This window comes from Rhinoraja longicauda, chromosome 24 (assembly GCF_053455715.1).
Source record: "Rhinoraja longicauda isolate Sanriku21f chromosome 24, sRhiLon1.1, whole genome shotgun sequence".
Taxonomy (NCBI): Eukaryota; Metazoa; Chordata; class Chondrichthyes; order Rajiformes; family Arhynchobatidae; genus Rhinoraja; species Rhinoraja longicauda.
The window spans coordinates 2,865,440-2,889,624 of NC_135976.1; the positions used below are offsets into that span (position 1 = coordinate 2,865,440).

Here is a 24,185-nt window from a genome sequence, read left to right on the forward strand (position 1 = left end):
ACAGTAATCAACCAGAACCAGAATAAGACCTTATGACATGCAGGAGCAAAATGTCTCTCAAAGCTCTTAACAAAAATCCATACTCATGCTGCTGGGTTGCAATGCTGCTGGGTTGCAATGCTGCTGGGTTGCAATGCTGCTGGGTTGCAATGCTGCTGGGTTGCAATGCTGATGGGTTGCAATGCTGATGCTGCTGGGTTGCAATGCTGATGCTGCTGGGTTGCAATGCTGATGCTGCTGGGTTGCAATGCTGATGCTGCTGGGTTGCAATGCTGATGCTGCTGGGTTGCTATGCTGATGCTGCTGGGTTGCTATGCTGATGCTGCTGGGTTGCAATGCTGATGCTGCTGGGTTGCAATGCTGATGCTGCTGGGTTGCAATGCTGATGCTGCTGGGGTGCAATGCTGCTGGGGTGCAATGCTGCTGGGCTGCAATGCTGATGCTTCTGGGTTGCAATGCTGCTGGGTTGCAATGCTGTTGGGTTGCAATGCTGCTGGGTTGCAATGCTGATCCTGATGGGGTGCAATGCTGCTGGGCTGCGATACTGCTGGGTTGCAATGCTGCTGTGTTACAATGCTGATGCTGCTGGGCTGCGATACTGCTGGGTTGCAATGCTGCTGTGTTGCAATGCTGATGCTGCTGGGGTGTAATGCTGCTGGGTTGCAGGTTGCCCAAGCATCTTCATGGACTGGGAGTGTCGCTGTTGGATTTGGAGCCGCTACGTGGTGGTTCCCAAAGCCCCCTGGCGGTGGGAAGCGGGCTCTGCAGGCCGGGATTAGCCCCGCCCCGCCCCTACCCCACCCCGCCCACGCGCCGACGGCGCGCACGAGGCTGCGTGGCGGGAGCGCGCGCGGTGACGTCGCGGCGCGGCGTGGCGTGAACGCGCGCGGTGATGGCGGCTCGGGAGCGCGCAGTGTGCGGTGATGGCGGCCTCGGAGCGCAGACTGCCGAGTCCCGAGGCGTTCGTGGGCCAGTCTTGGAGCAGCTGGATCGAGCGGGCCGAGGCGCTGCGGCTGGCGGACGGTGAGTGGGCTGGGGGGGAGCTGCTTGCCGGGCCGCGGGGGGGGGGGGGGGGGGGGGGGGGCCATCACCGCGCCACTGCCACTGCGAGCGCCTGCACAGGGTTTAAACCAACGGACAGCCAGCCTGCCTGCCCTGGGACCGGCCTCGTCCCGCACTCACTCACTCACACACACACACACACACAGGCAGCGGAGCGCCCGCCCGCCGGGTCCTAGCGCCCATCCGCCGGCCGTACGCGGGCAGCCGAGCGGCGCCGGGTCCTAGCGCCCGCCCTCCAGACAGGCCATCTCACCGCTTTACCGCCACACACTCCTGCCTCTCAGTCTGAAAGTTAAAGAAAGAAGTGTCACTCCATGAAATCCAAGCTGAAACTTGCAGGGGAATGTTGTATGGTTGAAGATGATATTAAACCAGGATTTCCAGGTCCAGGTTGTTGATTTGACAAACATGAGAACAATTTATCTTTCAGAGTAGTGGAGTTAATAGGCAAAACTACCAATTATGTTTCTGTCTGAGGAAGAGTCTGCCCATTACCCTCCACAGATGCTGTCTGGCCTGCTGAATTTCTCCAACACTTTTTGCTTAAGATTCTAGCATCTGCAGTCTCTTGTGTCTCTAAAGTATGTTTCAATGTCAGCTGATATGTGTCTATCGATATTGCAAAAATCTAATCAGAAACTGCTTTAATTAGTGAAATGCTTGGAGCAGTGGAGGTCCAAAGATACTTGGGTGTTTACGCGCAAAAGTCATGGAGAGGTACAGAAAGACACCAAAAAGCCGAATGGAAGTCTGGCCTTTACATATGGAGGACTGGAGTACAAAAACATAGATGTTGTTTTATACGTTATAAAGCTTTGATTAGCCACTGGAGTGTGATGCACAGTTAGGCAGCACATAGAACAGGGAACAGTATACATCGGCTCTGAAAAAATGAAGACGGGTTCCCACCCGAAACGTCACCCATCTTTTTCCTCCTGAACCACTGAATACTCCAGCACTTTGTATCTATCTTCAGTACAACACAGGAACAGACCCTTCAGCCCACAATTTCTGTGCCGAACATGATGCTAGATTGAACTCATCTCTATATGTGATCCATATCCCTCCATTCCCTGCATATCCACGTGTCTATCTAAAGCCGCGTAAATTTCACTATAGTGCCTGCATCGACCACCGCCGTGGCAGGGCGTTCCAGACATCCATTAGTTACGGTTTTAAAAAAACTTGCCCAAACATCTTCTTTAAATTTTGTAGGAAGAAACTGCAGATGCTGGTTTGTTGTTGTATGTTGGTCGTCCTTCGGGTTCGAAGATGACCATGACTTCACGTTGAAGTCGTGACTTGCGCTTGACTTGGATTTAAGTGAGGGGGAGTTGCGCAGATCGTCGGCCTCACTCTCTCGTCCCGGCCTACCGGGTTCCAGCGGCAAGACATAGTCGGGACGGCTGGGGACAGGTCAGGATGCAGTGGATGGTCAGAAGTGTCCTACGTATCTCACTCTGCCCTGTTTGCGCTCCACGACGCTTTGCTGGGATCGTCTTTCTGCCCGTTGAACCTTCTGGTGGTTTCCTCCGCGCAATCCGCCGAACCTAGGCTTCACATGCTAGGTAGACAAGCCCTAAAGCCGCTGGAACCAACGACTTGCCGACTGTACTTGTGGCATGCACACAAGACAGTGGAGACATCGTGGGGGCGGGGTCGTCCAACTCCCGTACAAGTCCCATTTAGAACTTGCCCACTGCCCACTAGATGCTGGTTTACACTGAAGATAGACACAACATGCTGGAGTAACTCAGCGGGACAGGCAGCATGTCTGGATAGAAGGAATGGGTGACCTTTCGAGTTGAGACCCTTCTTCAGACTGAGTCAGGAGAGAGGGAGACACAGAGACAAGGAAGTGTAAGGTGTGAAAACGAGACATCAAATGAGACATCAAAGCACGGTGGCGCAGCGATAGAGTTGCTGCCTTACAGCAAATGCAGCGCAGGAGATCTGGGTTCGATCCCGACTACGGGTGCTGTCTGTACGGAGTTGTACGATCTCCCCGTGACCTGCATGGGTTTTCTCCGAGATCTTCAGTTGCCTCCCACACTCCAAAGACGTACAGATTTGTAGGTTAATTGGCTTGGTAAATGTAAAAATTGTCCCTAGTGTGTGTAGGGTAGTGTTAATGTGTGGGGATCGCTGGTCGGCACGGACCCGGTGGGCTGAAAGGGCCTGTTTCCACGCTGTATCTCTAAACTAAACTAAAAGGGGATGTAGATCAAGGAACATGTAGAATAGATCATTGTTAGCTAGGAGAAGGTGACAACGAAGCATACAGATATAAAATGTAATCAAGGGGACAGTCAGACTGGTCAGAATACTCGGAAGGGGGAGGGATGGAGAGAGAGGGAACGAAAGGGTTACTTGAAGTTGGAGAAGTCAATATTCACATCGCTGGGGTGTAAGCTGCCAAAGTGAAATATGAGGTTTGTTTCTTTGAGGTGAGGTTATGAGGTGATATTTCCCTCTCCTCTGACTCTCAGTCTGAAGAAGGGTCTCGACCCGAAACGTCACCCATTCCTTCTCTCCCGAGATGCTGCCTGACCCGCTGAGTTACTCCAGCATTTTGTGTCTACCTCCAATTAGATTCAAAATTGGCTTGGAGGAAGGTGTCAAAGGGTAGTTGTGGAGGGTTGTTTTTCTGATGGGAGGATGGTGCCTAGGGCTGTGCCACAGGCAGTCAGTGCGAAGTCTGCTGCAGTTTGTTGTATACATTAATGATTTGGATGATGATGTAATTAACATTGTTAGTACATTTGCAGATGACAGCAGAATTGGTTGTATTGACAGTTAGGAAGGATATCTAAGTTTGCAACAAGATAGACACAGAAAGCTGGAATAATAGGCAGCATCTTTAGAGAAAAGGAAAAGGTGATGTTTCGGGTCGAGACTCTTCTTCAGATTGAGAGTCAGGGGAAAGGGAAATTAGAGATATAGACGATGATATAGAGAGATATAAAACAAATTAATGAAAGATGTGCAAAAAAGTAGTGATGATCAAGGAAAGGTGGAGCCCACAGTTGTTCATTGTTGGCTGTGGGCAAAGTGATAATGAGTTATGCAGACAATGGAACTCAACAGGACAACAGTGAAACTAGTACGACAACTAGGGTGGGGGAGGGATGGAGAAAGAGGGGATGCAAGGGTTAGAGAAATCAATATTCTTACAGTTGGGTTGTAAGCTGCCCAAACGAAATATGAGGTGCTGTTTCTCCAATTTGTATTTGGCCTCACTGACAATGGAGGAGGCCCAGGACAGAAAGGCCAGTGTGGGAATACACTGCACATCGTGACTTGACCTGACTTGACTTGGAAGGGGAATTGAAGTGTTTTAGATTTAGATTTAGATTTAGAGATACAGCGCGGAAACAGGCCCTTCGGCCCACCTAGTCCGCGCCGCCCAGCGATCCCCACACATCAACACTATCCTACACACACTAGGGACAATTTTTACATTTACCCAGTCAATTCACCTACATACCTGTACGTCTTTGGAGTGTGGGAGGAAACCGAAGATCTCGGAGAAAACCCACGCAGGTCACGGGGAGAACGTACAAACTCCGTACAGACGGTGCCCGTAGTCAGGATCGACCCTGAGTCTCCGGCGCTGCATTCGCTGTAAGGCAGCAACTCTACCGCTGCGCCACCGTGCCGCCGTGACAGGCCTGTTTTGCAACCAGGCGATCACGTAGGCCAAGGTGCACTGTGTGAAGGTGTTCAGCGAAACGATCGCCCAGTCTACGCTTGGTCTCGCCGATGTAGAAGAGTTTACAACAAGTTTGGAAAGGAGGAAACGCAAAAGGATTTTAACTGACAAGTTGAGATGTTGCACTTAGATATGTTAAACTAGGGCAAGACTTACACAGTAAATGACAGAGCCTTGGGATTGTTACAGAATGGAGGAATCTGAGAGTACAGGTGCATGGTTGCAAAAAAGTGGTGAGTCAGGTGTGCAGACTGGTGAGGAGGTTTGTCTCACCTAAATTAGCTTTGATATCTATTTCCTCAAAAAATGAAAGTTCCATTGCTCTTCTAACTACCCCGAATGGTAACTTATACTGTCTTCTGTCTCTTTATCACTGTTGCCTTAAGATGCTCCTTAAAAACCACCTTGTTAACTAAACATTTAATATCTTGAGCTAATATCTAAAGCTTTTCAAAGGTGGTTTGTTTCCAAGTTTGTTTGATCATGATTAAGACACTTCACTTTTTTAAGGGCATGATATAAATTCCAGCCTTTTAATCTGACTGTTCTTGGCAACATAGGTTTAATGATCCTGTTGGGGTACTCTGATGTTGAGTACAGGTCTGCCCTTGCACCTCACTGGAGTACAGTAATAGTAGAATAGATCTATCACCAACTTATATTGGATGTAATATTGTTGAGGACTTCTCCATCCCACTGCTTCACAGGGATGTGGATACTGTGGAAACAGATCTAAACTAGACAAACTAAAAATGCTATGGTGCAATACTGTATGAGCCTGTCATTCTGAACATAGGGTACAATAAAGGTGTGCACTTTTCTGTGTAGGAAGGAACTGCAGATGCTGGTTTACACCAAAGATAGACACGAAATGCTGGAGTAACTCAGTAGACAGGGCAGCTTCTCTGGAGAGAAGGAATGGGTGACGTTTTGGGTCGGGACCTTTCTAACGTTACGCATTCCTTCTCTACAGAGATGGTCCAAGTGAATTTGAGTGCATTTGTGTGAAATTCACTTGGACCATATCCGACATCTCCCTACTGTTTCTTGATCTCACCGTCTCCATCACAGGAGATAGACTATCGACTGAAATCTACTATAAACTTACAGACTTCCACAGCTATCTAGACCACACTTCCCACCCTGCCTCCTGCAAAGACTATCCCTTACTCTCAGTTCCACCGTCTATGCCGCATCTGCGCCCAAGATGAGGTGTTCCATACCAGGCATCTGAGATTTCCTCATTCTTTGGGAAACTGGGGATTCACCTCTTCCATCATAGATGAGACCCTCATAAGGGTCTCCTCGATATCCCGCAGCTTCACTCTTGCTCCCACTCCAACTCAGTCGCAACAGGGACAGAATCCCCCTAGTCCTCACCTTTCAACCCATCAGCCATCGTGTACAGAACATAATCCTCTGACATTTTCGCCACCGCCAACGTAACATCTTCCCATTTTCACCCCGCAGAGACCGTTCCCTCTGCAACGTCCTGATTCCCTTGTCCCTTCCCACCCAAACTACCCCCTCCCCAGGTACTTTACCCTGCAACCGCAGGAGATGCAACACCTTTCCCTATACCTCCTCCCTTGACTCCATCCAAGCACCACAACAGTCTTTTCAGGTGAGGCAGAGGTTCACTTGTACCTCCTCCAACCTCATCTACTGTATCTGCTGTTACAGGTGTGGCTATATATCGTCGTGAACCAAAGGCAAGCTTGGCGATTGTTTCGCTGAACACCTCCGCTCAGTCCGCCTAAACCTACCTGATTTTTCCGATTGCTGAACACTTTAACTCCCCCTCCCATTCCCATACTGACCTTTCGGTCCTGGGCCTCCTCCACTGTCACTCCCTCCCTCCCTAGTTCTCCGACCTGTCTGACTGTCCCCCTGATTAATTTTCATGTCTGTGTGCCGCATTGTCACCTTCTAGCTAACAATGTCTCCTTTTCACACCTTCCTTATCTCTGTGTCTTCCTCTGCCCTGACTCTTGGTCTGAAGAAGGTTCTCGACCCGAAACATCACCCATTCCTTATGTACCTTCCCACACAGAGCTTACATTACTCATAGTGCAAATATAACATTATATATGATGGTGGAAAGTAGCGTTTTGCACTGGAGAGCCCTGAGTAGCGATATGCCTCAGGGTTTGATGCGGGGTCCATTGCTGTTTGTCATCTATATTAATGATTTGGATGAGAACATACAGTGCCCTGCGTAATGTTTGGGACAAAGACCCATCATTTATTTATTTGCTTCTGTACTCCACAATTTGAGATTTGTAATAGAAAATAATCACAGGCACATTGTCAGATTTTATTAAAGGCCATTTTTATACATTTCGGTTTCAACGTGTAAAAATTACAGCTGTGTTTATACATAGTCCTCCAATTTCAGGGCACCATAATGTTTGGGACACATGGCTTCACAGGTGTTTGTAATTGCTCAGGTGCGTTTAAATGCCTCCTTGATGCAGGTATAAGAGAGCTCTCAGCACCTAGACTTTCCTCCAGTCTTTCCATCACCTTTGGAAACTTTTATTGCTGTTTATCAACATGAGGACCAAAGTTGTGCCAATGAAAGTCAAAGAAGCCATTATGAAATTGAGAAACAAGAATAAAACTGTTAAGAGATATCAGCCAAACCTTAGCCTTACCAAAATCAACTGTTTGGAACATCATTAAGAAGAAAGAGGGCACTGGTGAGCTGACTGATCACAAAGGGACTGGCAGGCCAAGGAAGACCTCCACAGCTGACGACTGAAGAATTCTCTATAATAAAGAAAAATCCCCAAACACCTGTCCGACAGATCAGAAACACTCTTCAGGAGTCAGGTGTGGATTTGTCAATGACCACTGTCCGCAGAAGACTTCATGTACAGAAATACAGAGGCTACACTGCAAGATGCAAACCACTGGATAGCCGCAAAAATAGAATGGCCGGGTTACAGTTTGCCAAGAAGTACTTAAAAGTGCAACCACATTTCTGGAAATAGGTCTTGTGGACAGATGAGATGAAGATTTACTTATATCAGAGTGATGGCAAGAGCAAAGTATGGAGGAGAGAAGGAACTGCCCAAGATCCAAAGCATACCACCTCATCTGTGAAACACGGTGGTGGGGGTGTTATGGCCTGGGCATGTATGGCTGCTGAAGGTACTGGCTCACTTATCTTCATTGATGATACAACTGCTGATGGTAGTAGCATAATGAATTCTGAAGTGTATAGACACATCCTATCTGCTCAAGTTCAAACAAATGGCTCAAAACTCACTGGCCGGCGGTTCATTCTACAGCAAGACAATGATCCCAAACATACTGCTAAAGCAACAAAGGAGTTTTTCAAAGCTAAAAAATTGTCAATTCTTGAGTGGCAAAGTCAATCGCCCGATCTTAACCCAATTGAGCATGCCTTTTATATGCTGAAGAGAAAACTGAAGGGGACGAGCCCCCAAAACAAGCATAAGCTAAAGATGGCTGCAATACAGGCCTGGCAGAGCATCACCAGAGAAGACACCCAGCAACTGGTGATGTCCATGAATCGCAGACTTCAAGCAGTCATTGCATGCAAAGGATATGCAACAAAATACTAAACATGTCTACTTTCATTTACATGACATTGCTGTGTCCCAAACATTATGGTGCCCTGAAATGGGGGGACTATGTATAAACACAGCTGTAATTTCTACATGGTGAAACCAAAATGTGTAAAAATGGCCTTTATTAAAATGTGATAATGTGCACTTTAACCACATGTGATTTTTTTTCTATTACAAATCTCAAATTGTGGAGTACAGAGGCAAATAAATAAATGATGGTTCTTTGGTCCCGAACATTATGGAGGGCACTGTACCTGGCATGATTAGCAAGTTTGGGGATGGCACTAAAGTGGGCGATATCGATAGTGAAGATGGTTGTCAAAAACTGCAGCAGGATCTTGATTGGTTGGGCAGGTGGGCTGAGGAATGATTGATGGAGTTTAATACAGAGAAATGTGAGGTGTTGCATTTTGAGAAGACTACCGTGGTTGGGCCTACACTGGGAATGGTAGGGCTCTGGGGAGTGTTGTAATGCAGAGGGGTCTAGGAGTGCAGGGATGTAGTTTGTTAAAAGTAGCACCACAGATAGATAGGGTGGTCAGAAAGACTTTTGGCCTTTTTCATTACAGGATTGTAGGTTAATTGGCTTGGTATAAATGTAAATTGTCCTTAGTTTGTGTAGGGCAGTGTTAGTGTGTGGGGACCGCTGGTTGGCGTGGATTTGGTGGGCCATAGGGCATGTTTCCGCGCTGTATCTCTAAACTAAAAAAAAACTCCACAGGTTTTAAGGATATGCGAGGAACTGCAGATGCTGATTTCCAAAAAAAGACACAAAGTGTTTGAGTAACTCAGTGGGCCAGGCAGTTTTAAGATTTAAATTTTAAGATTGTTTTGAATAGGGTTAAGTCTGGACCTTGGAGAAAGGCACTAAATTGGAGTAAGGCAGATTACAGCATTGAAAGGCAGGAGCCAGGGACATTATTTGGGAGCAGTTGTTGGGTATGTCCACATCTGATGTGGGAGTCGTTTAAAGGCCAGTTGATTAAAGTTCAGGATGGGCATGTTCCAGTAAGGAGGAGGGATAACAATGGCAAGGTAAGGGATCCTTGGACGATCAAAGAGGTAGAAAATTTGGTGGAAAAGGAAAAGAAAGCACATGTGATGCTTAACATGATGAAACCAGATAAGGCTTCTGAGCAATATAAATGTATGAAATAACTCAAGCGGGCGATTAGAAGGGCTAAAAGGGGCAATCAGAGTCTTTGTCAAGTCAGATTAAAGAAAACCCCAAGGCTTTTTATGCGTACATTTAAAAATTGGAGGGTTACCAGGGGGACGGTATAGGACGAAGATAGACACAGAATACTGGAATAACTTAGCGACAGGCAGCATCTTTGGAGAGAAGGAATGGGTGACGTTTTGGGTCTCAACCCAAAATACAGATGCAACCATGTAGAGTACCTCACCTTGAGGTTTTGACCCGAAACGTCACCCATTCCTTCTCTCCAAAGACGTTGCCTGTCTTGCTGAGTTACTCCAGCATTTGTGTCTATTTTCAGTTTAAACCAGTATCTGCAGTTCCTTCCTGCACAGACGGTATAGGACGTTCAAGGATGAAGGAGGGAATTTGTGCTTTGACGAGTTACTATACGTGGTTGCATCTATATTCGCACATTACTTGTGCTGGTGACTACAGTTGTGGTTGAAGGCCGTTATTCTGACTGGAGTTCTGTGTCCAGTGGAATTCTGCAGGATCTGTTATTTGTCATGTACATAAATGAATTGGACATACATTTAGATGAGTTAGTTAGTAAGTTTGCAGATAACACCAAGATTGCTGTCGTTACAGGTTGTGAGGAAGGATGTCAAAGTATACAGCGGGATATAGATCCACTTCAGAAATAGGTGGAGAAATGGTAGATGGAGTTTAATTCAAGCAAGTATAATATGTTATTTTGGGAGATTGAATATATATGCTTGGTGGCATGACTCAGCAGCATTGATGTGCAGAGGGATATTGGAGTTGGGTCCACAGCTCCTTGAAAGTGACTACACAGGTAAATATAGTGTAGAAGGTGCAGGCAACCCCATAACACTACAGTGGGGTCGCACTTGGAGTATTGCGTGCAGTTCTGGTCACCCCATTACAGGGAGGATGGGGAGGTTTTGGAGGGGGTGCAGAAGAGGTTTACCAGAATGCTGCCTGGTTTAGGGGGATTAGTTACAAAGAGAGGTTGGTCAGTCTTGGATTGTTTTCTCTTGAACACTGGAGGTTGCGGAGAGGCCCTGATAGAAGGATATAAAGTTACAAAGAGCATAATATGGTAGACAGTCAGAACCTTTTCCCTAGTGTGGAAATGTAAAACCCCAGAGGTGAGAGGAACAAAGTTTTAAGAAGATGTAGGGGGCAAGACTTTTTAAACAGAGGGGTTGGTTGCCTGGAATATGCAGCCTGGAATGTGCAGCCTGGGATGGTGGTGAAAGCAGATATGATTGTTTGAGGCTTTTAGATAGACACATGGATATGCAGGCAATGGAGGGTATAGATCATGTGTTAAGCTTATCTTGGCATCATGTTTGGCAGAGTCATTGTGGGCCAAAGGGCCTGTTCCTGTGCTGTAATTTTCTATGTTCTATTATGTTTGGGATTAGTGAGTGCATCCCGTTCTGTCTCCCTCTCTGGAATGTGGTGTGACAATGATGGTTACAGATTTGTCCTTGTGGGGCATTGAAGTATTAGACTGGTGACTACAGGCATCTTTCAGCAAATCGCTCTCACTTTTCTCCAAAGGATTGGAGCGGGATGAAATAGTGCTGTGGTTCCCAACCTCTGTCTAAAAGCCCGACTTGTCCATATATGTTAAAATAAACCCAGTCATATCACTGGCTGCTTCTTTTAAGGAGTTTGCACTGTACCAGGGATTGTTAGCAATTTAATGGCTGGAATAGCTGGAGTGCTGGAGTACAAAGTATATTTTTGTCATTATTTTTAAACTAATTAAATTATCCCAATATGACTAAAACATTACCAACTCCTGAAATCCATGGTATCTTTCCCCCTAGAAGGTTGCGCACCTCAAACAGGGAATCACGGAATCACAGGGTTTAGTTGATAATCGTTGCACTTGACCAATTTCACGCATCAGCCTCATTCTCTAACTAACCCAGTTCCAGTACAAACTCGCTTGCCAGTATTAGCCAGGGACATCCCGTATTTTGGGCTAAATTAGTTTGTCCCGTACGGGACCGCCCTTGTCCCGTATTAGTAGGGTTGCCAACTTCCTCACTCCCAAATAAGGGACAAAGGGTGACGTCACAGCCCCGCGCCCCACGTGACCTCACCCAGCCAGCGGCCATGTGCTCCCGCTCCACCAATGGCAGCCAGGCGGGCTATGAGTGATGTTCCCCATAGCCAACACTGCACGATTTGGCACAAAATGAAGCTTCCGAGTTGGATTGGGTCCAAGAAGTGACTGAGTGCAGCAGGTCCCCTGCTGTGTTTAGTTTAACACTAGACCAAGTGGACCCGTTGGGCCCAAACCTCTCCTGCATTGGTGCAGCACCCTTCCCCCTCCCCCCTCTCCCCTTCCTCCCTCTCCCCTTCCCCCCTCTCCCCTTCCCTCCCCTCTCCCCCTCCCCTCTCCCCCTCCCCTCTCCCCCTCCCCTTCCCCCCTCCCCTTTCCCCCCCTCCCCTTTCCCCCCCTCCCCTTTCCCCCTCTCCCCCTCCCCTCTCCCCCCCCTCTCCCCCCATCCCTCTCCCTCCTCTCCTCCCCCCTCCCTCCTACTCTCCCCCCTCCCTCTCCCCCCTTCCCCTACCCCCCACTCCACCACCCTTATTCTCCCTCCTTCCCTCTCCCCACCCCCTCCCTCAACCCCCCTCCCTCCCTCCCTCCCTAGGAGGTAGATTTAAACTTTCAAATGTGAATAACTTAAAAAATATAACAACAATTTCAATGAAACTTCCATTAGCACCAAAGGGACGATGGTGAGTAAGGTGGGCCTAAAATTGTCGTGCTATCGTGTACCGTTTTAGCTGTAGTTCAGGAACAAACAAACAAACAAACAAACGAGAGTTTTAGTATATAGATGATTTCCTTATGGTGAGTTAGTTCCAGATATTCTCAATCAGTACCCCGTTCCTGCCTTCTCCCCATACCCACTGACTCCGCTATCCTTAAGAGCTCTATCCAGCTCTCTCTTGAATGCATTCAGTGAATTGGCCTCCACTGCCTTCTGAGGCAGAGAATTCCACAGATTCACAACTCTCTGACTGAAAAGGTTTTTCCTCATCTCAGTTCTAAATGGCCTACCCCTTATTCTTAAACTGTGGCCCCTTGTTCTGGACTCCCCCAACATTGGGAACATGTTTCCTGCCTCTAACGTGTCCAACCCCTTAATAATCTTATACGTTTCGATAAGATCTCCTCTCATCCTTCTAAATTCCAGTGTATACAAGCCTAGTCGCTCCAGTCTTTCAACATATGATAGTCCCGCCATTCCGGGAATTAACCTAGTAAATCTACGCTGCACGCCCTCAATAGCAAGAATATCCTTCCTCAAATTTGGAGACCAAAACTGTGCACAGTACTCCAGGTGCGGTCTCACTAGGGCCCTGTACAACTGCAGAAGGACCTCTTTGCTCCTATACTCAACTCCTCTTGTTATGAAGGCCAACATTCCATTGGCTTTCTTCACTGCCTGCTGTACCTGCATGTTTCCTTTCAGTGACTGATGCACTGGGACACCCAGATCTCGTTGTACATCCCCTGTTCCTAACTTGACACCATTCAGATAATACTCTGCTTTCCTATTCTTACCACCAAAGTGGATAACCTCACACTTATCCACATTAAACTGCATCTGCCATGCATCCGCCCACTCACACAACCTGTCCAAGTCACCCTGCAACCTCATAGCATCTTCCTCACAGTTCACACTACCACCCAGCTTTGTATCATCTGCAAATTTGCTAATGGTACTTTTAATCTCTTCATCCAAGTCATTAATGTATATTGTAAATAGCTGCGGTCCCAGCACCGAGCCTTGCGGTACCCCACTAGTTACTGCCTGCCATTCTGAAAGGGACCCATTTATCCCCATGTACTTGTCTAACTGTTTCTTAAATGTTGGGATAGTCCCAGCCTCAACTACCCCCTCTGACAGCTTGTTCCATAAACCCACCACCCTTTGTGTTAAAAAGTTATGTCTCAGATTCATATTAAATCTTTTTCCCATCACCTTAAACATATGTCCTCTGGTCCTTGATTCACCTACTCTGGGTAAGAGACTCTGTGCATCTACCCGATCTATTCCCCTCATCATTTTATACACCTCTATAAGATCGCTCCTCATCCTCCTGCGCTCTAAGGAATAGAATCCCAGCCTACTCAACCTCTCCCTGTAGCTCAGACCCTCTAGTCCTGGTAACATCCTTGTAAATCTTCTCTGTACCCTTTCCTGCTTGACAACATCTTTCCTCTAACATGGTGCCCAGAACTGAACACAATACTCTAAATGTGACCTCGCCAATGTCTTGCACAACTACAACATGACCTCACAACCTCTATACTCAATATTCTTAACTGATGAATGCCAATGTGTCACAAGCTTTTTTGACCACCCGATCCACCTGTGTCTCCGCCTTCAATGTACCATGCACCTGCACTCCTAGATCCCTCTGCTCCACAACACTACTCGGAGCCCGACCATTCACTGTATAGGTCGTGCCCATGTTAGACTTCCCAAAATGCAACACCTCACATTTCTCTGTGTTAAATTCCATCAAACATTCCTCAGCCCACCTGGCCAATCGATCAAGATCCTGCCGCAATTTTTCACAACCATCTTCAATATGCAAAACCGCTCACTTTTGTATCATCTGCAATCTTGCTAATCTTGCCGTGTATGTTCTCATCCAAAGCAATGATGTAGATGCCAAACAGTAACGGGCCCCGCACCGAACCCTGAGGCACACCACTAGTCACAGGCCTCCATCCCAAGAAGCGGCCTTCCACCATCACCCTCTGCTTCCTTCTATGAAGCCAATTTTCTATCCATTCAGCTATCTCTCCTTGGATCCCATGGGATCTAACCTTCCAGAGCAGCCTACCACGCAGAACCTTGTCAAATGCTTTGCTGAAGTCTGAAGAAGGGTCTCGACCCGAAACATCACCCATTCCTTCTCTCCAGAGATGCTGCCTGTCCTGCTGTGTTACTCCAGCATTTTGTGTTTATCTTCCATATACACAACATCTACAGCTCTGCCTTCATCAACCTTTTTGGTCACGTCTTCAAAAATCTCAATCAGATTTGTGAGACACGACCTCCCACGTATAAAAGCATGCTGACTGTCCCTAATCAGCCCTTGTCTGTCTAAATACCTGTATATCCTATCCCTCAGAATACACTCCAGTAACTCTCCAGTTACAGATGTTAAGCTCACTGGCCTAAAATTCCCAGCATTTTTCCCTTTGTGAATAGAGGCACACCATTTGCCACATATTATTCACAAAATGCTGGAGTAACTCAGCAGGTCAGGCAGCATCTCGGGAGAGAAGGAATGGGTGACGTTTCGGGTCGAGACCCTTTGCCACGCTCCACTCGCCTGTATTTAAAGACCATTCGTACATTTCAACCAGGACTCCTGCAATTTCCTCTCTGGGTTTCCCACAGTGGCCTCGGATATATCTGATCAGGCCCTGCAGACTTGTCTACCTTCGTACACGATTGTACCTTCAGCACCTCTTCAACCGTAACACTGACTGCTCCAAGTTCCACCGTCCTCCTACCCTGTCTTAAATAGAGGATAAATACTCATTGAGGACCTTGCCCATCTTCTGTGGCTCCACACAGAGTTGACCACTTTGATTCATGAGGGGTTCCACTTTTGCTCGTTACCCTTTCCCTCTTATGAATTTATAACATCTCTTGTGATTGTCCTTAATGCTATCTGCCAGAACTATCTCCTGGCCCCTTTTAGCCCTTCTGATTTCCCTTTTTACTTTGCTCCTTAGTTCCCGAAACTCCTCCAGGGATACACTAGATCCCAGCTGCCTACAGCTGTCCCATGCGACCTTATTCTTGCCCAATGCCTTAATTTCTCTTGTCAGCCAAGCTTCCTCACGTTGGCCTGCCTTGCCCTTCACTCTAATAGGGACATGCATATCCTGAGCTTTTGTCAGCACACTTTTGAAAACATCCCACTCGGCTGATGTGCCTTTCCCCTCAAACATCCTGCTCCAATCGACTTGAGCGAGACTTTCTCTCATACCCTCAAAGTTGGCCTTGCCCCAATTTAGCATTTTAACACGTGGGCCCTCTCTGTTTCTATCCATAACTATCTTAAACCTTGTCGAACAGTAATCACTGGTCCCAAAAGACTCCTCCATGAACACTTCATTCACTTGCCCTTCCCAATTTCCAAAAACTAGATCAATGCTGCCCTCTCTTGTGTGGGGCCTCTCCATATTGCTGGAGAAAATTCTCATAAGCACCTTTAAGAAATTGCACCCCATCTAAACCTTTTTGTGCTACTCATGAGGCTGCCTAAGAAGATGAGAGCCCTTGGTATCTGAGGGAAGATCCTAGCCTGGTTAACAGGTTGGCTAGATGGCAGAAGGCAAAGAGTGGCAATAAAGGGGGCTTTTTCTGTTTGGCTGCCAGGGACTAGAGATATTCCGCAGGGCTCGGTGCTGGGGCCACTGCTCTTCACCTTGTATATCAATGATTTGGTTGAAGGAATTGAAGGCTTTGTGGCCAAGTTTGAGATGATACAATGATGGGTGGAGGAGCAGGTCGTGTGGAGAAAGCAGGGACTCTGCATAAGGATTCAGACAGGGTGAAAGATTGGGGAAAGAAGTGGTAGATATAATACAGCGAAGCAAAGTGTGAAGTCATGCATTTTGGTAGTTGGAATAAAGGACTATTTCCTGAATGGCCAGAGAATATTGAAAGCAGAGGTGTAAAGGGACTTGAGAGTGCTAGTACAGCATTCCCAAAATGTTCATTTTAAAGTCGAATCAGTAGTAAGGAAGGATACTTTTATTTTTATGTCGAAGCTAACATTTATTTTGAAAGGACTAGAATATAAAAACATGGATGGAATGCTGAGGCTTTGTAAGGCACTGGTTAGACCGCATTTGGAGTATTGCGACCGGTTTTGGGCCCCATATCTGAGGAAGGATGGAGTGGGTTCAGAGGAGGTTTACGAGAATGATCCCAGGAATGATTGGGTTCACACCTGCTGAGCATTTGACAGCCCTGGGGCTGTACTTGATGGAGTTTAGAAGGATGAGGGGGCACCTCATTGAAACTTGCCAAATAGTGCAAGGCCTGGATAGAGTGGGTGTGAAGAGGATGTTTCCTCTCATGGGAGAGTCAAGAACCAGAGGCCATAGCCTCAGAATAAAAGGACGTGCCTTTAGAAAGGAGATGAGGAGGAATTTCTTTAGGGCGGTGAATCTGTGGAATTCATTGTATTGGGTATTGTTAAGGTGCAGATTGGCAGATTCTTGATTAATAAGGGTGTCGGGGGTTAGGAGGAGAAGGCCGGAGAATGGGGTTGAGAGGGAAAGATAGATCAGCCATGATTGAATGGCGGAGTAGACTTGATGGTCCGAATGGCCTAATTCTACTCCTATAACTTATGAACTAAAACCAAATAGAATGCCGAATGTAATATGTCCTAACATTTTCAGCCTCTTCCATCAGTTATGACTGATTCCGTAGCACTCTTGCCTCTGCATTCCAGAGACTTGAGCATGCAAATAGGCTGACATTCACAGTGCAACCCAACTCCACTGGATTATTTGTTAAATTAAAGTTCTGTTTAACCTCGTGGGTGAATATAAACATCCCCAGCACTATTTTGAAGAACAAGACAATTTGCGTTGCTCTAATGACTAGTGCTGGCTCTTTAATCAACTTCAATAGTGGTAATTTTCTGGTCATCCTGTTGTTAGTTAGATCTTGCTGTTCCCAACTTGTCACGGTCCCCACATATGAAAACTCATGTCCTTTCCTTTCCTGTCTGATACTGGCTGGGATCTTCCAATTGCAGATGTTGATTTATCAGGCATGAATTCTGTCACTGGTATTTGGGCAACTTTCTCATCTGCAAATGTTACTGTAGACCTTAGAGATACAGCGTGGAAACGGCCTGTGTCCACACCACCCACTGATCACCCCTGTACACGAGCATCATCCTACACACTAAGAATAATTTTACAATTGTAAGTTACAATTTACAGAAGCTACTTAACCTACAAACCTGTACGTCTTTGGAGTGTGGAAGGAATCCGGAGCACACGGAGAAAACTCAAGATCACAGGAAACGTACAAACTCTGTATGGACAGCACCTCGAGTCAGGATCAAAGCCAAGTCTGGCGCTATGAGGCAGCAACACTACTGAGGCCCTCACTGTATCTCCCGAACATTCATAAGAAATTGGAAAAGCACCAGACCAGATCAGAGCTGGCTTCTTTACCCATGTAGAGATAGTTGATGTTATCAACTCCTATTACTACTACCCTGGTAACTACTAAGTTAGTTATTACTCCTAACTTCTATCCTGTCCTCAATTTACTTTGGACAATCCATCTCTTCCCTTTTTCTATCTTCTTGCCTTCATCACAGGAGACAGACTATTGACTAACGCTTTCTACAAACCCATTGACTCCCACATCTACCTTGACTACACCTCATCCCACCTTGCCTCTTTGAAGGATGCCATCCATCATTTTTGATTTCGCTGTCTCTGCCACATCTGCTCTCAAGATGAGGCTTTTCACTGTAGGACATCTGAGATATCTTCTTTCTTCAGGAAATGTGGCTTCTCCCCTACTGTTGTGGATGGAGCATTCACCTCTGTGTTTAGGTTTAGATTTATTATTGCCCACATATACTGTGAAAAGCTTTGTTTTGCTTGCTATCCAAACAGATCAGATATGCTATACATAAATGCAACATAAACACCGAACAAGTGGAGCAGCAATAGAGTTGCTGCCATGCAGCGCCAGACACCTGGGTTCGATCCTAACTGCAGGTGCCATGTGAACAGAACATTTATGTTCTCCCTTTGACCACATGGGTTTTCTCCAGATGCTCTGGTTTCCTCAACACATTCCAAAAACGTGCAGGTTTGTAGGTTAATTGGCTTCTGCAAATTGTCCCTGGTGTGTAGGATAGAACTAGAACTAGTGATGGCTGGTCAGCGTGGACTCGGTGGGCAGAAGAGCCTATTTTCATGCTATATCTCTAAACTAAACTAAACAAGATAGGGCATCTTGGTCGACATGGACAAGTTAGGCAGAAGGGCCTGTTTCCATGTTGTATGTCTCCATGACTCTAAATCAAACTTATACAATAGATAGAGCAATGGGGAAGATACATAATGCAGAAAGTCCAATATCCACAATGGGGTAGTGGTGAATGAGACATGGAAAGGCCGTTCAGAAGCGTGATAAAAGAGTGGGCAAAGTTGTTCCCAAGTTTGGTGGTGTGGGCTTTCAAGTTTCTGTTCCTTCTGCTGGATGGAAGCATGCAGAAGAAGGAAGGACCAGGGTAGGACAAGTCTGTGATTATGTTGGCTGCTTTACTGAGGCAACGTGAAGTGTAGATGGAGTCAGTGAACCTAGAACATTACAGCACAGGAACAGGCCCTTCTGCTCTCAATGTCTGAGACGAACATGATGCCAAGCCCAACTCTTACCTACCTGCACCTCATCCGTATTGGAAGAGACCATTTCCTGCCTATCCATAAGATATTGTGTGTCAATCCTATGGTGGGAAGTCTGGTCTGTGTGATGGACTGGGCTACATCTACAACTCTACAATTTCCTGCGGTCTTGGGCAGAGCTGTCAGAAACTGTCAACCTGCTGACTTGTAGGTGAATACACTGGAAATAGTGATTTCATTTTTAGGTGCTGGAGAGGCTGCATTAAAAGGGAGGATGTAGTATTTCAGTTGCACAGTTTCTTGAATATGGTTCTTGAATACCGTATGCTATACATTGGGGTTTAGCTCAAGTATGAGGTTGGTCCCTCGTCTTAAAGGGTTCACTTTTGTCAAAAGGTTACATAAAATAAGTTTATATTCCCCTGTGTTTAGGTTAAGGGCTTGCGTATGAATGTAGACAATAGACAATAGACAATAGGTGCAGGAGTAGGCCATTCAGCCCTTCGAGCCAGCACCGCCATTCAATGCGATCATGGCTGATCACTCTCAATCAGTACCCCGTTCCTGCCTTCTCCCCATACCCCCTAACTCCGCTATCCTTAAGAGCTCTATCCAGCTCTCTCTTGAAAGCATCCAACGTACTGGCCTCCACTGCCTTCTGAGGCAGAGAATTCCACACCTTCACCACCCTCTGACTGAAAAAGTTCTTCCTCATCTCCGTTCTAAATGGCCTACCCCTTATTCTTAAACTGTGGCCCCTTGTTCTGGACTCCCCCAACATTGGGAACATGTTATCTGCCTCTAATGTGTCCAATCCCCTAATTATCTTATATGTTTCAATAAGATCCCCCCTCATCCTTCTAAATTCCAGTGTATACAAGCCCTGTCGCTCCAGCCTTTCAACATACGACAGTCCTGCCATTCCGGGAATTAACCTAGTGAACCTACGCTGCACGCCCTCCATAGCAAGAATATCCTTCCTCAAATTTGGAGACCAAAACTGCACACAGTACTCCAGGTGCGGTCTCACCAGGGCCCGGTACAACTGTAGAAGGACCTCTTTGCTCCTATACTCAACTCCTCTTGTTACGAAGGCCAACATTCCATTGGCTTTCTTCACTGCCTGCTGTACCTGCATGCTTCCTTTCATTGACTGATGCACTAGGACACCCAGATCTCGTTGAACTCCCCCTCCTCCTAACTTGACACCATTCAGATAATAATCTGCCTTTCTATTCTTGCTTCCAAAGTGAATAACCTCACACTTATCTACATTAAACTGCATCTGCCATGTATCCGCCCACTCACACAACCTGTCCAAGTCACCCTGCAGCCTTATTGCATCTTCCTCACAATTCACACTACCCCCCAACTTAGTATCATCTGCAAATTTGCTAATGGTACTTTTAATCCCTTCGTCTAAGTCATTAATGTATATCGTAAATAGCTGGGGTCCCAGCACCGAACCTTGCGGTACCCCACTGGTCACTGCCTGCCATTCCGAAAGGGACCCATTTATCCCCACTCTTTGCTTTCTGTCTGTCAACCAATTTTCTATCCATGTCAGTACCCTACCCCCAATACCATGTGCCCTAATTTTGCCCACTAATCTCCTATGTGGGACCTTGTCGAAGGCTTTCTGAAAGTCGAGGTACACCACATCCACTGACTCTCCCTTGTCAATTTTCCTAGTTACATCCTCAAAAAATTCCAGTAGATTTGTCAAGCATGATTTCCCCTTCGTAAATCCATGCTGACTCGGAATGATCCCGTTACTGCTATCCAAATGCTCAGCAATTTCGTCTTTTATAATTGACTCCAGCATCTTCCCCACCACTGATGTCAGACTAACTGGTCTATAATTACCCGTTTTCTCTCTCCCTCCTTTCTTAAAAAGTGGGATAACATTTGCTATCCTCCAATCCACAGGAACTGATCCTGAATCTATAGAACATTGAAAAATGATCTCCAATGCTTCCACTATTTCTAGAGCCACCTCCTTAAGTACCCTGGGATGCAGACCATCAGGCCCTGGGGATTTATCAGCCTTCAGTCCCATCAGTCTACCCAAAACCATTTCCTGCCTAATGTGGATTTCCTTCAGTTCCTCCATCACCCTAGGTTCTCCGGCCCCTAGAACATTTGGGAGATTGTGTGTATCTTCCTCAGTGAAGACAGATCCAAAGTAACGGTTTAACTCGTCTGCCATTTCTTTGTTCCCCATAATAAATTCCCCTGCTTCTGTCTTCAAGGGACCCACATTTGCCTTAACTATTTTTTTCCTCTTCACGTACCTAAAAAAACTTTTGCTATCCTCCTTTATATTATTGGCTAGTTTACCCTCGTACCTCATCTTTTCTCCCTGTATTGCCTTTTTAGTTAACTTTTGTTGCTCTTTAAAAGAGTCCCAATCCTCTGTCTTCCCACTCTTCTTTGCTATGTTATACTTCCTCTCCTTAATTTTTATGCTGTCCCTGACTTCCCTCGTCAGCCACAGGTGTCTCTTACTCCCCTTAGAGTCTTTCCACCTCTTTGGAATAAATTGATCCTGCAACCTCTGCATTATTCCCAGGAATACCTGCCATTGCTGTTCTACCGTCTTCCCTGCTAGGGCCTCCTTCCAATCAATTTTGGCCAGCTCCTGCCTCATGCCTCTGTAATCCCCTTTGCTATACTGTAATACCGACACTTCCGATTTTCCCTTCTGCCTTTCCATTTGCAGAGTAAAACTTATCATGTTGTGATCACTGCCTCCTAATGGCTCTTTTACCTCTAGTCCCCTTATCAGATCAGGATCATTACACAACACTAAATCCAGAATTGCCTTCTCCCTGGTAGGCTCCAGTACAAGCTGTTCTAAGAATCCATCTCGAAGGCACTCTACAAACTCTCTTTCCTGGGGTCCATTTCCAACCTGATTTTCCCAGTCTACCTGCATGTTGAAATCTCCCATAACCACCGTAGCATTACATTTTTGACATGCCAATTTTATCTCCTGATTCAACTTGCACCCTATGTCGAGGCTACTGTTTGGGGGCCTATAGATAACTCCCATTAGGGTCTTTTTACCCTTACAATTTCTCATTTCTATCCATACTGATTCAACATCTCCTGATTCTATGTCACCCCTTGCAAGGGAATGAATATCATTCCTTACCATCAGAGCAACCCCACCCCCTCTGCCCACCTGTCTGTCTTTTCTATACGTTGTGTACCCCTGAATATTCAGTTCCCAGCCCTGGTCCTCTTGTAGCCATGTCTCAGTGATCCCTACAACATCATACTTGCCCATGACTAACTGAGCCTCAAGCTCATCCACTTTATTTTTTATACTACGCGCATTTAAGTACAACACTTTAACTTCTGTATTTACCTCCCCTCTCACATCGTTCACAATTGGCCCTGCCCTTAATTTCTTTTCCCCTCTAGAACTTCTGTTCCCATTCTTCCGAGAGTCTTTTGCAATATCTCCTGAATTCCCTTTTACCTCATCTTCATATTCACAATTTGTTAACCCCTCCCCCCCACTGTATTTAGAATGTTACAATTTAGTTTAGTTTCGAGACACAGCACGGAAACAGGCCCTTTGGCCCACCAAGACACCAGCGATCCCTGTACATTAGGCCTATCCTACACACACGAGGGACAATTTACACTCATACCAAGCCAATTAACCTACAAACCTGTACGTCTTTGGAGTGTGGGAGGAAACTGAAGATCTTGGAGAAAACCCACGCAGCTCACGGGGAGAACGTACAAACTCCGTACAGACAGCAGCCGTGGTCGGGATTGTACCCGGGTCTCAGGTGCTGCAAGCACTGTAAGGCAGCAACTCTACCGCTGCACCCTGTGTCGCCCATGGTTTGGGTGGATGAATGCAGAGATGTGACTTTCCCAATAGGCAGTTTGGACATTATATTAACATTGAAGCACTTTTTTCAGAGAGTTGAGCAGGAATGGTGAACTTTTTCCCCTCAAACAGATGTGGATGCTCCAGTCATTTGGAGTTTTCAAGATTGCACTCGTTTGTTTTTAAGTCGGGGTATTGAGAACTAAAGAACTGGTAAATGCACTTAATGGTGAGACAGATGAATAACTTATGTTCAAAATAAACAAACTCTGTCGTTGTGTCCAGCTTAGTCCGATCCAGGCATTGGATGTTGATGTTTTAGGAGATGGGTTTGGAGAAGACTGGGGTGAGAGCAAAATTTGTCTGTGGAGCTGAACACTGATGATAATTTGCACCCTGGATGACAAAACCTGGAGGAGGGAAAAGAATTTCTGCAGCTGTATTCCAAGGAAAAGAACAAATTCTCCTTTAGATAGTGACTCATCCCAGATGAGCACTTAATGAACTGTCAGTTTATTTGCGTAACCTTCCTATTAAAAATAAAGACAGGAAAGTGCAACCAATAAAGCTAGCCACTTCAGTGATGTATTTGGATTTTAGCTCTATGTAATGCTGATCGTCAACAATTTTGGAGGGTTTTGAACAAATACCATTTCCTTTTAAATTATTGCAATTTGAGAAATATGTTTTCTTTGTAAGCATATACCTTCAAGGACCGAAATTTGTTTTTGTGCAGATGATGGGAATGTTAATCTTATTACAGGACTAATGGGTAAACGTGCGGCACGCTGGCGCAGCGGTAGAATTGCTGCTTTACAGCACCAGAGACCTGGGTTCGATCCTGACTACAGGTGCTGTCTGTAGGAAGTTTGTACATTTGCCCCGTGACCACGTGGGTTTTCTCTGGGCGCTCTGGTTTCATCCCACATTATTAAGACGTACATGTTTATAGGTCAATTGACTGGTAAAGATTGTAAATTGGCCCTAGTGTGTAGGATAGGGCTAGTATACAAGGTGATTGCTGGTCAGTATGGACTTGGTGGCCTGAAGAGCCTGTTTCGCGCTGTATCTCTAAACTAAACTAAACTAAATTACTGGACTAGGGATAATAGGCAGAGACCTGAATTCAAACTGCACAACTGAAGCTGTGGAATTTAAATTCAGTTGGTAATTTGGAATTTTTAAAAAAATGGTCTTGCTGATAATGACTCCAAAACTACTGGGTCAAAAAAAAATTAGTGTTGGAGGAACACAGCAAGTCAGGCTGCACCTGTGAACATGGGGCGGAGATGGTCAACATTTCATTTTGAGATCCTGCATCTCCTGCATCTGTAGAGGGGAAATAG

At 46.1% G+C, this 24,185-nt stretch overlaps 1 protein-coding gene across 1 annotated transcript in view; it reads left to right on the forward strand.

Annotated features, from left to right (window-relative positions):
- Positions 1-923: 923 nt before the first annotated feature.
- LOC144605378 (ataxin-7-like protein 1) overlaps positions 924-24,185 on the forward strand; it is a 79,757-nt gene continuing 56,495 nt past the window's right edge. Inside the window, exon 1 of the mRNA XM_078420534.1 lies at positions 924-1,023. Coding sequence (XP_078276660.1) covers positions 924-1,023 — 100 coding nt within the window. The remainder of the gene's footprint in view (positions 1,024-24,185) is intronic.